We start from the raw sequence: 14,758 nt of genomic DNA on the forward strand, positions 1-14,758 counted from the left end.
CAAGCACGTTAGACAGAAAAATAAAATTCCAGACCCAAAGAGGAAGCTGACGGCAGTGCATCGGGGCACACCCACCCAGGATGGGCAGCAAAGTAGGCATGGGGGGCTCCAGGGCAAGTCAGAGCTGAGTGTTCCTGGCAGGTATGGGCAGGGACAGGCATCTCCCAGGGAAGAGACTGGGTGCCAGTCCTTGACCCAGATCTCGCTACCCAAACATCCAAGTCACTGCCTGCTCTGGGTGAGGGGGTGCTCGGGACCACAACTGAGGGAGGATCCTCGAGCACAAAACCAGAAAGCACCAACCCTAAGGACAAGATCGACCAGCCTGACCACATTACATTTATGAACTTCTGTTATCAAAAGACACAGGAAAGGCCGGGCGTTACGGCTCATGCCTGTAATCCCAGCACTTTGGGAGACCAAAGCAAAGGGATCACCTCAGGCCAGGAGTTCAAGATCATCCCGGCCAACATGGCGAAACCCCATCTCTACTAAAAAATAAAAAATAATAATAATAAATAAAAAATAAAAGTAAAAAAAGACGTCATAAAGAGGGAAAAGACAAGTCACAAGCTGACAATATTTCAACAATTGTGAGCAACACGGAATTTGTATTCAAACTACAGAAAGAGCCCCTCCAACCTAATAAGGAAAAGATAAACAATATAATAGGAAAACGAGCAAAAGACTCAGAGGGGCATTTACAAATGAGGAAACTCAAATTGCAAAGACATGAAAAGCTGCTTAGCCTGAAATGCAAAAGAAAGTCAAGAGGGAATGGGAAGCAACAGGAAATACATACTTGTCCTGAGAGGAAGCACATCTGCTGTCGGGCGTAACCATAGTGAAAATGCTGCACACGGGCACGAAAGGACAGAGAGTGTCTGTACAGCACGGTTCAAAACACAAAACACTGGCCATGGTCCAAAGAACCCTCAAAAGTAAACTCAACTATTTTTTAAACTGTACAGTCATTCAATGGAATCTAACATTCATTCAATGGATACATGTCAAAAAATGTAATTTTGAGCAACAGTGAGGAGAATACAGAATTTAAAAAGAATACCTGCAGCCAGAACAACCACCCAAAAGAGGCTGGCAGTCTCAGCAATCTGGGAGGCTGAGGCGTGAGGATCACTTGAGCCCAGGAATTTGAGACCAGCCTGGCCAACATACTGAGACTCCATCTCTACAGAAAAAAAAAAAAAAAAAAAGAAAAAGAAAACTTAGAGGGTGTAGTGGCACATGGCCGTAGTCCTAGCTACTCCAGAGGCTGAGACAGGACGATCACTTGAGCCCAGGAGTTCGAGGTTGCAGTGAGCCAAGATTGTGCCCCTGCACTCCAGCCTGGGTGACAGAGAATGATCCCAAATCAAAAAATAGAGAAAGAAAAGAAAAATAAACAAAAAGAATACCTTGAATCTGATCTTATTTATATAAAGTACAGAAATAAGAAAAACTCTATAATGCATTAATTTGAGATGCATATGTTCACAGATGGTAAAGGCGTAAGTGTTCATTTCATGACTATTACACTACTACTATTATTTATTTATGTATTTAATTTTTTTGAGATGGAGGCTCACTCTGCTGCCCAGGTGGAGTGCAATGGCGTGATCTCAGCTCACTGCAACCTCTGCTTCCCAGATTCAAGCAATTCTCTGGCCTCAGCCCCCCGAGTAGCTGGGACTACAGGCACGCAGCACCACACCCAGCTAATTTTTGTATTTTCAGTAGAGATGGCGTTTCACCATGTTGGCCAGGCTGGTCTTGAACTCCTGACCTCAGGTGATTCGCCCACCTCAGCCTCCCAAAGTGCTGGGATTACAGGCGTGCGCCGCCGCACCTGGGCTACACTACTGCCATTTAACGTGGACTGAAAAAAATACCGCACCATTGTTTGTGATCGAAAAGACTGAAATGACTTGTGTCCATCTGTAGGAACTGGCTCAATAAACAAAGATGCATTAAGGTTCATTGTGCAAAAGTTAAACAAAAACAACCACTCAGTAGAGGCTCTCTGCATAAACAGATTCCCAGGTATATTGACAAGTGTGAGAAATAAAACCAAGCATAGAACAGGCCAGGTGGCATGCTTTCCTCTTCTATAGGCAATGAGGAAAATAAGAACACTGTCTTGCTTGTCTTTGCCTGTTTTTGCTCACAAACCCAGGGTGACCGTTTGTTCTGCCTTTCTGGCACAACTTGATCACACCTTTCACTCTTAACAAGGTCCTGGTTTGAAGGATAAATTACATGGGCCACCCTAATCAAAACCCATTTCACCTCCATCCCTAGCACACACCTAGCCTGCATTTTCCCATCTGTCCTGCAGGAGGTCTGGCCATGAGCGCCAGCTCTAGGCAATGGCGCCTCAGTGGAAGTTACACCATGGCTCTCGGACCTGGACCGGAGAGCTCTGCCCTGTGAGATCCTTCCTCCTCCAGCTATCTGGGTGCCAAGGCCCAGGGCAGCCTTGGAAGCCCTGAGCTGAAGCTGGCAGAGCCCCTGGCAGCCGGGTCCCGGAATGACTGTAGGAGCCCGGCCTCCCTTCCTGCCTCTGCTGACCTGCACTGTCTAGGATTGTTGGGGTGGGTAGAAATCAACTTCAATTGTTTTTGAGCCATCAGGCATTTGGGGGGTCTATTCGTTACAGCGGTCACCCTAACTAATACAACTAATTTTATTTTATTTGTTTATTTTATATTCTTTCTAAAACACAAAATAAAGGTACAAACTTTTCAATATACTAATTTGTAGGATTTATGTATTAATTTGTAGGGTATATTTTACAGGAGCTGGCCAGGACCAGGCTCAAGGCCACAGTGGGAGCACCGTCCAGGCTCCTCAGGGACCAGGATAGCTGCCTTTCATCAGGCTTAGGGTCCCTGGGTTTTCCCTCTGCACCCAGGAGACCATGGGGCTGGAACGCTCTGCAGAGGGGCATTGGAAGACTAAGAGGGAGGTGCCCACGTCTCACGAGAAGAAACTGAGTGTTGCTAGCCAACAGACAGAGAAGCTGCAGGGAGCTGTGGTCTCATATATACACGTATGTGCACATACACACACATGCCCCTGGTGCACATGTGGACCTGATGCATCCGCATGTGAGCTTTCACCTACACACGCACCTGTGTGCCCATACACAAACCCCTGCACCCACACACACCTGTATACCCCCACATGCACACACCTATACACCCCCACACACCGTGCACACATACACCTGCACCCACACATATACCCCTGCACCCACACACACCTGTATACCCCTGCACCCACACACCTGTATACCCCCACACACCGTGCACACATACACCTGCACCCACACACACCTGTATACCCCACATGCACACACCTATACACCCCCACACACCGTGCACACATACACCTGCACCCACACACACCTGTATACCCCCACATGCACACACCTATACACCCCCACACACCGTGCACACATACACCTGCACCCACACATATACCCCTGCACCCACACACCTGTATACCCCCACATGCACACACCTATACACCCCCACACACCGTGCACACATACACCTGCACCCACACATATACCCCTGCACCCACACACCTGTATACCCCCACATGCACACACCTATACACCCCCACACACCGTGCACACATACACCTGCACCCACACATATACCCCTGCACCCACACACCTGTATACCCCACATGCACACACCTATACACCCCCACACACCGTGCACACATACACCTGCGCACCCACACATATACCCCTGCACCCACACACCTGTATACCCCCACATGCACACACCTATACACCCCCACACACCGTGCACACATACACCTGCACCCACACATATACCCCTGCACCCACACACACCTGTATACCCCCACATGCACACACCTATACACCCCCACACACCGTGCACACATACACCTGCACCCACACATATACCCCTGCACCCACACACACCTGTATACCCCCACATGCACACACCTATACACCCCCACACACCGTGCACACATACACCTGCGCACCCACACATATACCCCTGCACCCACACACCTGTATACCCCACATGCACACACCTATACACCCCCACACACCGTGCACACATACACCTGCGCACCCACACATATACCCCTGCACCCACACACCTGTATACCCCACATGCACACACCTATACACCCCCACACACCGTGCACACATACACCTGCACACCCACACATATACCCCTGCACCCACACACCTGTATACCCCACATGCACACACCTATACACCCCCACACACCGTGCACACATACACCTGCACCCACACATATACCCCTGCACCCACACACACCTGTATACCCCCACATGCACACACCTATACACCCCCACACACCGTGCACACATACACCTGCACCCACACATATACCCCTGCACCCACACACACCTGTATACCCCCACATGCACACACCTATACACCCCCACACACCGTGCACACATACACCTGCGCACCCACACATATACCCCTGCACCCACACACCTGTATACCCCACATGCACACACCTATACACCCCCACACACCGTGCACACATACACCTGCGCACCCACACATATACCCCTGCACCCACACACCTGTATACCCCACATGCACACACCTATACACCCCCACACACCGTGCACACATACACCTGCACACCCACACATATACCCCTGCACCCACACACCTGTATACCCCACATGCACACACCTATACACCCCCACACACCGTGCACACATACACCTGCACCCACACATATACCCCTGCACCCACACACACCTGTATACCCCACATGCACACACCTATACACCCCCACACACCGTGCACACATACACCTGCGCACCCACACATATACCCCTGCACCCACACACACCTGTATACCCCCACATGCACACACCTATACACCCCCACACACCGTGCACACATACACCTGCACCCACACATATACCCCTGCACCCACACACACCTGTATACCCCACATGCACACACCTATACACCCCCACACACCGTGCACACATACACCTGCACCCACACATATACCCCTGCACCCACACACACCTGTATACCCCCACATGCACACACCTATACACCCCCACACACCGTGCACACATACACCTGCGCACCCACACATATACCCCTGCACCCACACACCTGTATACCCCCACATGCACACACCTATACACCCCCACACACCGTGCACACATACACCTGCACCCACACACCTGTATACCCCACATGCACACACCTATACACCCCCACACACCGTGCACACATACACCTGCACCCACACATATACCCCTGCACCCACACACACCTGTATACCCCACATGCACACACCTATACACCCCCACACACCGTGCACACATACACCTGCGCACCCACACATATACCCCTGCACCCACACACCTGTATACCCCCACATGCACACACCTATACACCCCCACACACCGTGCACACATACACCTGTGCACCCACACATATACCCCTGCACCCACACACCTGTATACCCCCACATGCACACACCTATACACCCCCACACACCGTGCACACATACACCTGCACCCACACACCTGTATACCCCACATGCACACACCTATACACCCCCACACACCGTGCACACATACACCTGCACCCACACATATACCCCTGCACCCACACACACCTGTATACCCCACATGCACACACCTATACACCCCCACACACCGTGCACACATACACCTGCGCACCCACACATATACCCCTGCACCCACACACCTGTATACCCCCACATGCACACACCTATACACCCCCACACACCGTGCACACATACACCTGCACCCACACACCTGTATACCCCACATGCACACACCTATACACCCCCACACACCGTGCACACATACACCTGCACCCACACATATACCCCTGCACCCACACACACCTGTATACCCCACATGCACACACCTATACACCCCCACACACCGTGCACACATACACCTGCGCACCCACACATATACCCCTGCACCCACACACCTGTATACCCCCACATGCACACACCTATACACCCCCACACACCGTGCACACATACACCTGCGCACCCACACATATACCCCTGCACCCACACACCTGTATACCCCCACATGCACACACCTATACACCCCCACACACCGTGCACACATACACCTGCACCCACACACCTGTATACCCCACATGCACACACCTATACACCCCCACACACCGTGCACACATACACCTGCACCCACACATATACCCCTGCACCCACACACACCTGTATACCCCACATGCACACACCTATACACCCCCACACACCGTGCACACATACACCTGCGCACCCACACATATACCCCTGCACCCACACACCTGTATACCCCCACATGCACACACCTATACACCCCCACACACCGTGCACACATACACCTGCACCCACACACCTGTATACCCCACATGCACACACCTATACACCCCCACACACCGTGCACACATACACCTGCACCCACACATATACCCCTGCACCCACACACACCTGTATACCCCACATGCACACACCTATACACCCCCACACACCGTGCACACATACACCTGCACCCACACATATACCCCTGCACCCACACACACCTGTATACCCCACATGCACACACCTATACACCCCCACACACCGTGCACACATACACCTGCACCCACACATATACCCCTGCACCCACACACACCTGTATACCCCACATGCACACACCTATACACCCCCACACACCGTGCACACATACACCTGCACCCACACATATACCCCTGCACCCACACACACCTGTATACCCCACATGCACACACCTATACACCCCCACACACCGTGCACACATACACCTGCGCACCCACACATATACCCCTGCACCCACACACACCTGTATACCCCCACATGCACACACCTATACACCCCCACACACCGTGCACACATACACCTGCACCCACACATATACCCCTGCACCCACACACCTGTATACCCCCACATGCACACACCTATACACCCCCACACACCGTGCACACATACACCTGCGCACCCACACATATACCCCTGCACCCACACACACCTGTATACCCCACATGCACACACCTATACACCCCCACACACCGTGCACACATACACCTGCACCCACACATATACCCCTGCACCCACACACACCTGTATACCCCCACATGCACACACCTATACACCCCCACACACCGTGCACACATACACCTGCGCACCCACACATATACCCCTGCACCCACACACACCTGTATACCCCCACATGCACACACCTATACACCCCCACACACCGTGCACACATACACCTGCACCCACACATATACCCCTGCACCCACACACACCTGTATACCCCACATGCACACACCTATACACCCCCACACACCGTGCACACATACACCTGCACCCACACATATACCCCTGCACCCACACACACCTGTATACCCCCACATGCACACACCTATACACCCCCACACACCGTGCACACATACACCTGCACCCACACATATACCCCTGCACCCACACACCTGTATACCCCACATGCACACACCTATACACCCCCACACACCGTGCACACATACACCTGCACCCACACATATACCCCTGCACCCACACACCTGTATACCCCCACATGCACACACCTATACACCCCCACACACCGTGCACACATACACCTGCGCACCCACACATATACCCCTGCACCCACACACACCTGTATACCCCACATGCACACACCTATACACCCCCACACACCGTGCACACATACACCTGCGCACCCACACATATACCCCTGCACCCACACACACCTGTATACCCCCACATGCACACACCTATACACCCCCACACACCGTGCACACATACACCTGCGCACCCACACATATACCCCTGCACCCACACACACCTGTATACCTCACATGCACACACCTATACACCCCCACACACCGTGCACACATACACCTGCACCCACACATATACCCCTGCACCCACACACCTGTATACCCCCACATGCACACACCTATACACCCCCACACACCGTGCACACATACACCTGCGCACCCACACATATACCCCTGCACCCACACACACCTGTATACCCCCACATGCACACACCTATACACCCCCACACACCGTGCACACATACACCTGCACACCCACACATATACCCCTGCACCCACACACCTGTATACCCCCACATGCACACACCTATACACCCCCACACACCGTGCACACATACACCTGCGCACCCACACATATACCCCTGCACCCACACACACCCTTGAAGTCACACATTCTTTTGCACCCACACATGCCTCTGCACACACACATCTGTGCACCCCCACACACCCCTGCACCCACATGCACTCCCGTTCCCACATGCACACCTGTGCACCCACACACACACACCTGTGCAACTACACACAGTCCTCTACACACACATACCTGTGCTACCACACACGTGTCCATGCACCCACACACACACCTGTGTGCCCAAACACAACCATGCACACACACACCCCTGCACCCACACATTCCCGTGAACTCACACACACACAGCTGTGCATTCACCCATACCTGTGCACCTACACACACACTTGCACACATACACGTGCCTCTGCACCCACACGTGCACCCACACATACCCCCTGCCCCACGACCACAGAGGTGACTTGGGCCATCCCTAGAGCCCCAGGTGGGAAGCACTGATTGGATCAGCCTGACAAGTCCAGGTTTGGCAGTTGTTTCCCCCCTAATTTGAGCTGCTTGCAAATAGGAGCTAGTTATCTCCTCTGGGGTTGGTGAGGAGTGCAGATGAGGGGTGTGCAGAAGGAGCCCAACCCATCTTCATAGGCCTTTCTGGGAGCTGCAAGGACCCAGGTGCCGGGTTTCCTTGGCAGCAGACCCATCAGGGTTGGGCTGGGTGGGAGAGAACCTGCCAGGTCTTCCTCCGGCAGGAAGTGCCCTTCCCCTTGGCCCCCCAGCATCTCCGCCCACCTAGAGGAGACCTGGGCCTTGGGAGGAAGAAGGATGAACTCTGACAACTAACCGCCCCACTCCCACCCTTCTCATTTTCTTTAAAACTCTCAACAGGCCCTCCTCCCCGACTCCCCCACTAGGAAAGTAATAGGTGTTTTTTGAAGGGAATTGGGAAACGTTAAGGTTCAGGGAAGAGCATGAAGATATCCACATCCCATCCCCAGAAGCAACCAGGGCACTTCCCAGGGAGGCCAAGCACTGAGGGGCCATCGCAATGCCAGGGTTCTTTTTTTTTTTTTTTTTTTTTTTAAAGAGTCTTGCTTTGTCGCCCAGGCTGGAGTGCAGTGGTGCGATCTCGTCTCACTGCAGCCTCCGCCTCCTGGGTTCAAAGGATTCTCCTGCCCCAGTCTCCTGAGTAGCTGGGATTACAGGCTCGCACCACCATGCCTTGCTAATTTTTGTATTTTTAGTAGAAAGGGGGTTTCACCATGTTGGCCAGCCTGGTCTCAAACTCCTGACCTCAAGTGATCCTCTGGCCTCGGCCCGCCAAAGTGCTGGGATTACAGGTGTGAGCCATTGCGCCCGGCCTATTGCTGAGGCTCTTTTGGGGGTTTGTGTTTTGTTTTCGTTCCTGTGATGAGAGATATAGAGCACAGAATGTATCGCCGTAACTACTTCTTTAGCTGTGCGGAGCCGTGGCCTTGAGGTCCATGCATGGTGTTGTGCTGCCGTCGCCACCGTCATTGCAGACAGAGCCCTTTCATCTTACCCAGCTGAAACTCCGTGCCCATCAAACACCAAAGCCCCACGCCTCTCCCCCAGCCCCGCGCAGCCTCCACTCTGCTTCTGTCTCTGGGACTGTGACTACTCCAATGGAGTCACACACTATTTGTCCTTCATGCCTGGCTTTTCTCACTCAGCGCGACGTCCTCCAGGTCCGTTCATGTGGTAGCGCGTGTCAGAATCTCCTTCCTGTGTAAGGCTGAATATTATTCCATTATATGTATCACTGCATTTTGCTTGTTCTTCCATCAAAGCTGGGTTTTTTGGCTGGGCGCGGTGGCTCACGCCTGTAACCCCAGCACTTTGGGAGGCCGAGGTGGGTGGATCGCCTGAGGTCAGGAGTTCAAGACCAGGCCTGGCCAACATGGCGAAACCCTGTCTCGACTAAAAATACAAAAATGTGTCTGGCGTGGTGGCACATGCCCATAATCCCAGCTACTTGGGAAGCTGAGGCAGGAGAATCTTTTGAACCCAGGAGGCGGAGGTTGCAGTGAGCCCAGATCATGCCACTGCACTCTAGCCTGGGCAACAGAGTGAGACCTTGTCTAAAACAACAACAACAACAACAACAAAAAAGCTGGGTTCTTTAAATGTGTTTCTGGGGACTTTCCTCCCCTCTGACACGTCCCAGTGCCCTGACCATTGTTTTCCTCACAATAAGGTCTTGAAGAAGGTGCCAGACAAAGAAATAGAATAATGTGAATATGTGTTTGCAGGGCCAGGTGAGGCAAAGGGGAGAAGGGAGAGGTGAAACTCAGCAGAGGGGAAGAGGTGGGAGCTGGAGTCAGTCATCAGGGGGAGCAGCATGGAGGTGGGTGGGGGACCTGGCACGGCCATGGGTGGATTCTCCAGTGACCTGGGCCTACAGATTACCCACTGCCTGACAGTCTTGGACACCTGGAGGGGGCTGGGGTAAAGGCAAGACCTTGCCCCTAATTGAGGGTACCAGAACCAACAAACCAGGGAATTTCTTGGGAGTATCCCTAAGAAGAAAGGACATGTGGCCACTATTAGACACTCACATATCTATGGTCAAAACCTGTGGCCAACAGCAGGTGGGTTCACTGGAAAAGACAGTTAAAGTGGGAATCATAAAATAAAACCTCTCTGATAATGTAAAGCTTTTAACTGGAAACACACTCAGTGCCTACACTTGGAGGTAGGTTTGAGGCCCAGGAATATTGGAAAGGAGCCACTCCATGGGATTCCACATCAGCATTTTTGCATAAATCATTTCCATAATGTCTATTCACGATTTCCAGCTTGGTTCTCTTTAAGGTGGAGCCAGAACTTAAAGACTCGTGTGACGAGAGCAACCTCAGGGTCCCCTGGGACTGGGCTTCCCCGGACTTGCACAGCTGTCTTGCCCCCATCTAATTTGACAATGATTTTTGTAAAATGACTCACCTTGAGAAAGGTTTCCAAGGCATTGACTTATATCTCTTAGAAACAACAATTCATTCTTATTACCCTCATATCTCATTGGTTTACACTAAATTTAATTAGATGACATCACTATTATAGCAAGTGCAACTGGCAAGAGCAAGCTTAGGAGTAAACCCACAGACTGTCGGGGGTGGCTCGGTGTGCTCTGCAGGTGAGCTGGTGAAGAAGTGTTTGTCACGGCCTGTGCACAGCTGCATAGGTTACCAAACGAGGATTGCTCTCAATAACAACTTTTGATAAATTTAAATCTTACCATTGTTTTTTTGTTTTTGTTTTTTTTCCTTTTTGAGACGGAGTCTTGCTCTGTCCCCCAGGCTGGAGTGCAGTGGTGCGATCTCAGCTCACTGCAACCTCCACCTCTCGGGTTCAAGCGATTCTCCTGCCTCAGCCTCCCAAGTAGCCGGAATTACAGGCGCCCGCCACCACGCCTGGCTAAGTTTTTGTATTTTTAGTAGAGACAGGGTTTCACCATGTTAGCCAGGATGGTCTCGATCTCCTGACCTCGTGATCCATCCGCCTCAGCTTCCCAAAGTGCTTGGATTACAGGCGTGAGCCACGGCGCCCGGCCTGGTTTTTGTTTTGTTTTTGTTTGTTTGTTTGTTTGTTTTTTAAAGCAAACCACATAAAAGGATATACACCAAAAAGTCAGTCTCTCCCATCCATGGCCCAGTTCCTTTCCCAAAGGCACTCAACCTCAGCCAGGGTTCCATGTAGACCGTGTAGAGAGTCATAGATGTCAACACCACCTTAGCATAGTGTTGTAAGTATTTTCCCTGAAGCCATTCCTTGCTTGGAGCAGAAGGGAGCATTTTATCTTCTGCTCCTCCACAGGGTTCCCCCAGCATCCCGAGATCACCTCCAGTGCTGTGCTGGCATCTGATACAGTTCTGGGTTTCCCATGAGACCAGGAGTCCTGGGGGCAGCAGCTGGGTCTTATCCATCTTTGTTCTCCAGCTCCAAGCACAAGGAAGGTGCTCAGGAGGGGCGGCACTGGAGGGAGCCAGGCATGTGGGTAACCGGGGTGAGATGAGGGGTGCTAGCCCCCCAAGTCCCCAGATGCATGGGGACTCCTCAGCATCAGCACCAAGTATGGCCCAGTGCCTGGTGCAGCAGGGGCTCAGGCACGGGGACGCCCCAGCGCCAAGTGTGGCCCAGTACCTGGCACAGCGAGGGCTCAGGCTGAGGCCCCCAGGCCTTATGACCCTACTCTTCACCAGCCAAGGGAGAGAGGAAGGCCCTGAGGTGACCCAAACTGGAAAATGCAGCATTGATCTAGCCCCGAGTGCGAGGCTCTCTCCCCAACAATCCCATTCATTTTTCCCAACTATAAAGTATAGCCCTTTCCATTTCACAGCTGGGGAAACTGAGGCTCAGAGAAAAGAAGCGCTTTTTCAAGACTCCCCACATCTGACCAGGTCTGTCTACAGCGCATGCTTCTCCCCACCCCACAAAATGCCACTGGACATGAAATGAACAAAGTCAAGTTCACGGTTGGCAGGCATCCACACCCGCCTGGGACCAGGCCTCTGGGACCAGGCCTCTGGTCACCGTGCTGTTCTGCTGCTCAGAACTATTTCTCCCATTGTTCAGCCTCGTCCCCACTGCTGGAACCCACTGAGCCTCACTCAGTCCTCTGACCCTCACCTAGAAAATGGGGACACAGTTGTTGAGATGAGATGAAGCAATACTGTGAAAGTGCTTAGAGTAGTACCTGATTCCCACTAAGCCCTCTCTAAGGTTAGCTGTTGATTCAGCATCAGTTTCACACCTTCTGAGCATCTCTCCCAGGCTGAGCTCCAGAGTCTGTGGGCAGTTCGAAGCTGCAGAAGTGGCCCCCTGAGAGCACAGCTGGGGAACCGGGACACGCACGTAGCCACAGCTAACATGGCAACGACGCGGGGCACGCAACTTCCTGTGTGATACCTGGGTGTGCGAAACACTTGTTTTTCAAATAAACATTTCTAAACTTTAAAAAATCTGTCTTGGACTGAGCAAGTAGTACCAGAATGCATTTCCTCAGTGTAAGCCCAGCGCCACACAAGTATAGGGAGTGGGTCTCCCCGCACTGCCCCTTCTCCGCCCTCCTAGAAGGGGTGCTGTTCACAGCTGTCTGCTTTTCCATCCACACACCCCTCCCCAGCTGTGAGCCAGTTCAGCCTCAGTCATGTTCAGGGTCACACGGGAACTGGGGGCTGATTTTTTCTGTATAGTTTGGGAAGGGTCTGGGTCTTTGTCCACTGCAGCTGCCACTCCGCGGCTGTGCCACAGGCGAAGGGATCCAGCATTTGGGTACATCGTGCACGCCCCCTCTTGGCCCGCAAACTGAGGCACCACGCTTGCACACTGAACAACACCGCTGAGCAGTGCCCAGCCCCTTCCCCTGTCTCAAGTGTCTCAATTCCAGGGCCAGCCATTCCCCTACATGCACTCCCCACAAAGCATGCATCCTGTTCTCTGTTCCAGTGATCCAGCCCCCAACCCACCACCCCACCAAGAGACTGAACCACCAGGGCCAGTGGCTCCCCATGGACACCCGGAGGCGGCTTCCCCTTCCTGGGCCGGGGGTGGAAAACCCTCTAGAGGGATCACAGCTGCAAAAGAATAAAGCCACACACTCAAAACCAACAACAAGGAAACACCAAGTCATTTTTTCCATCGCCACTCACCTTTTCACACCCTCTCTCTGGAAGCCCCTGCGGATCCCCATGCTCCTTAGCCGGGGCTGGGCCTGTGCCCAAGCTGCCCCGGAGGTGTGGGTGGAGGATGTTGTCTTGGGCTGCCCTAGGGGCCTTGGTCAGGGAAGGGGATGCTGGATGTCTTCCTGGGCAGTTCCTATCAGCTGCCACAGGATAAGCTTTCTCAGAGTGTTAAAAGAACACTCTGACACACAAGCTACACACAGAAGTGTATAGTACAGAGGTTCCCAAAGGGCACAGCGGGCAGGAGGTTGGAGATCAGAGCACCTGGAAAGCCCCCTTCTCACCCCCTGACTACTGGGGCTCTCTAGAGGGAGCAGCTCTTCAGGCCAGATATAAAACAGAAAAGGGCAGATCTGAGCTTGGTAGGACGAAAATTGGAAGGACAGACAGTTGGACACATGGGGAAATGGAACTGGGAAGAGGGATTTGCATTAGTCAGAACTTTTTCTGTTACCAGTGACAGAAACCCAATTCAGACCAGCTTAGGTGGAAAAAAAGAGGGTTGGGGTATGTTGTGGAATCTCTCGGCTTGTGCACCTGAAATATCCCGGGGTGGGCTGGTTTCAGGTATGGCTGGATCCAGGACTCAAGGAATGATCTCAGTCTCTCTCTCTCTCACTCACATTCTCTCTTCACTTTCCTTATCTTGACTTAGCTCTCATTTGTGTGTTGACCTTTTATGTCTTCCTGCAGATGGGTCATGCTATCAAGGAAGAGAGACCACCAGTAGCCCAGGCTCACATCATCCCAGCTTGGTAATCCAAGCAGAAAGAGACATTTTTCTAATAGCCACATAAAGGCCTGACTGGCGTGGATCACAGGCCTACCCCTTGA

General features: G+C 52.5%; 1 protein-coding gene across 23 annotated transcripts; it reads right to left on the minus strand.

The window, feature by feature from the left end:
• Positions 1-3,162: 3,162 nt before the first annotated feature.
• Positions 3,163-6,600, minus strand: LOC134738343 (fibropellin-1-like). Of its 23 annotated transcripts, none has more exons than XM_063653071.1 (11): positions 6,437-6,600; positions 6,182-6,367; positions 5,834-6,112; positions 5,579-5,764; positions 5,323-5,416; positions 5,093-5,161; positions 4,696-4,999; positions 4,234-4,605; positions 4,052-4,143; positions 3,320-3,958; positions 3,163-3,246 (listed from the first exon to the last, which is right to left on the minus strand). In XM_063653071.1, the coding sequence occupies exons 1-6, from the start codon at positions 6,598-6,600 to the stop codon at positions 5,093-5,095; spliced, it is 978 nt and encodes a 325-aa protein (XP_063509141.1). In that variant the 3' UTR covers positions 3,163-3,246; positions 3,320-3,958; positions 4,052-4,143; positions 4,234-4,605; positions 4,696-4,999. The 23 variants fall into 23 exon arrangements, with proteins under 23 accessions (XP_063509141.1, XP_063509133.1, XP_063509132.1 ...); XM_063653063.1 differs by having other exon boundaries at positions 5,231-5,416; XM_063653062.1 differs by having other exon boundaries at positions 4,696-4,883; positions 4,977-5,161; positions 5,231-5,416.
• Positions 6,601-14,758: the final 8,158 nt, after the last annotated feature.

The sequence above is a fragment of the Pongo pygmaeus genome, chromosome 16, assembly GCF_028885625.2.
Source record: "Pongo pygmaeus isolate AG05252 chromosome 16, NHGRI_mPonPyg2-v2.0_pri, whole genome shotgun sequence".
Classification (NCBI taxonomy): Eukaryota; Metazoa; Chordata; class Mammalia; order Primates; family Hominidae; genus Pongo; species Pongo pygmaeus.

Coding starts and splice junctions, on each gene's coding strand:
- LOC134738343 (XM_063653047.1), bottom strand. CDS start 5,141: ATGTGTGGGTGCGCAGGTGTATGTGTGCACGGTGTGTGGGGGTGTATA. Junction 4,884..4,976: donor TGTGCATGTGGGGTATACAG/GTGTGTGTGGGT, acceptor GGGGGTATACAG/GTGTGTGTGGGTGCAGGGGT. Junction 4,144..4,233: donor TGCATGTGGGGTATACAGGT/GTGTGGGTGCAG, acceptor TGGGGTATACAG/GTGTGTGGGTGCAGGGGTAT.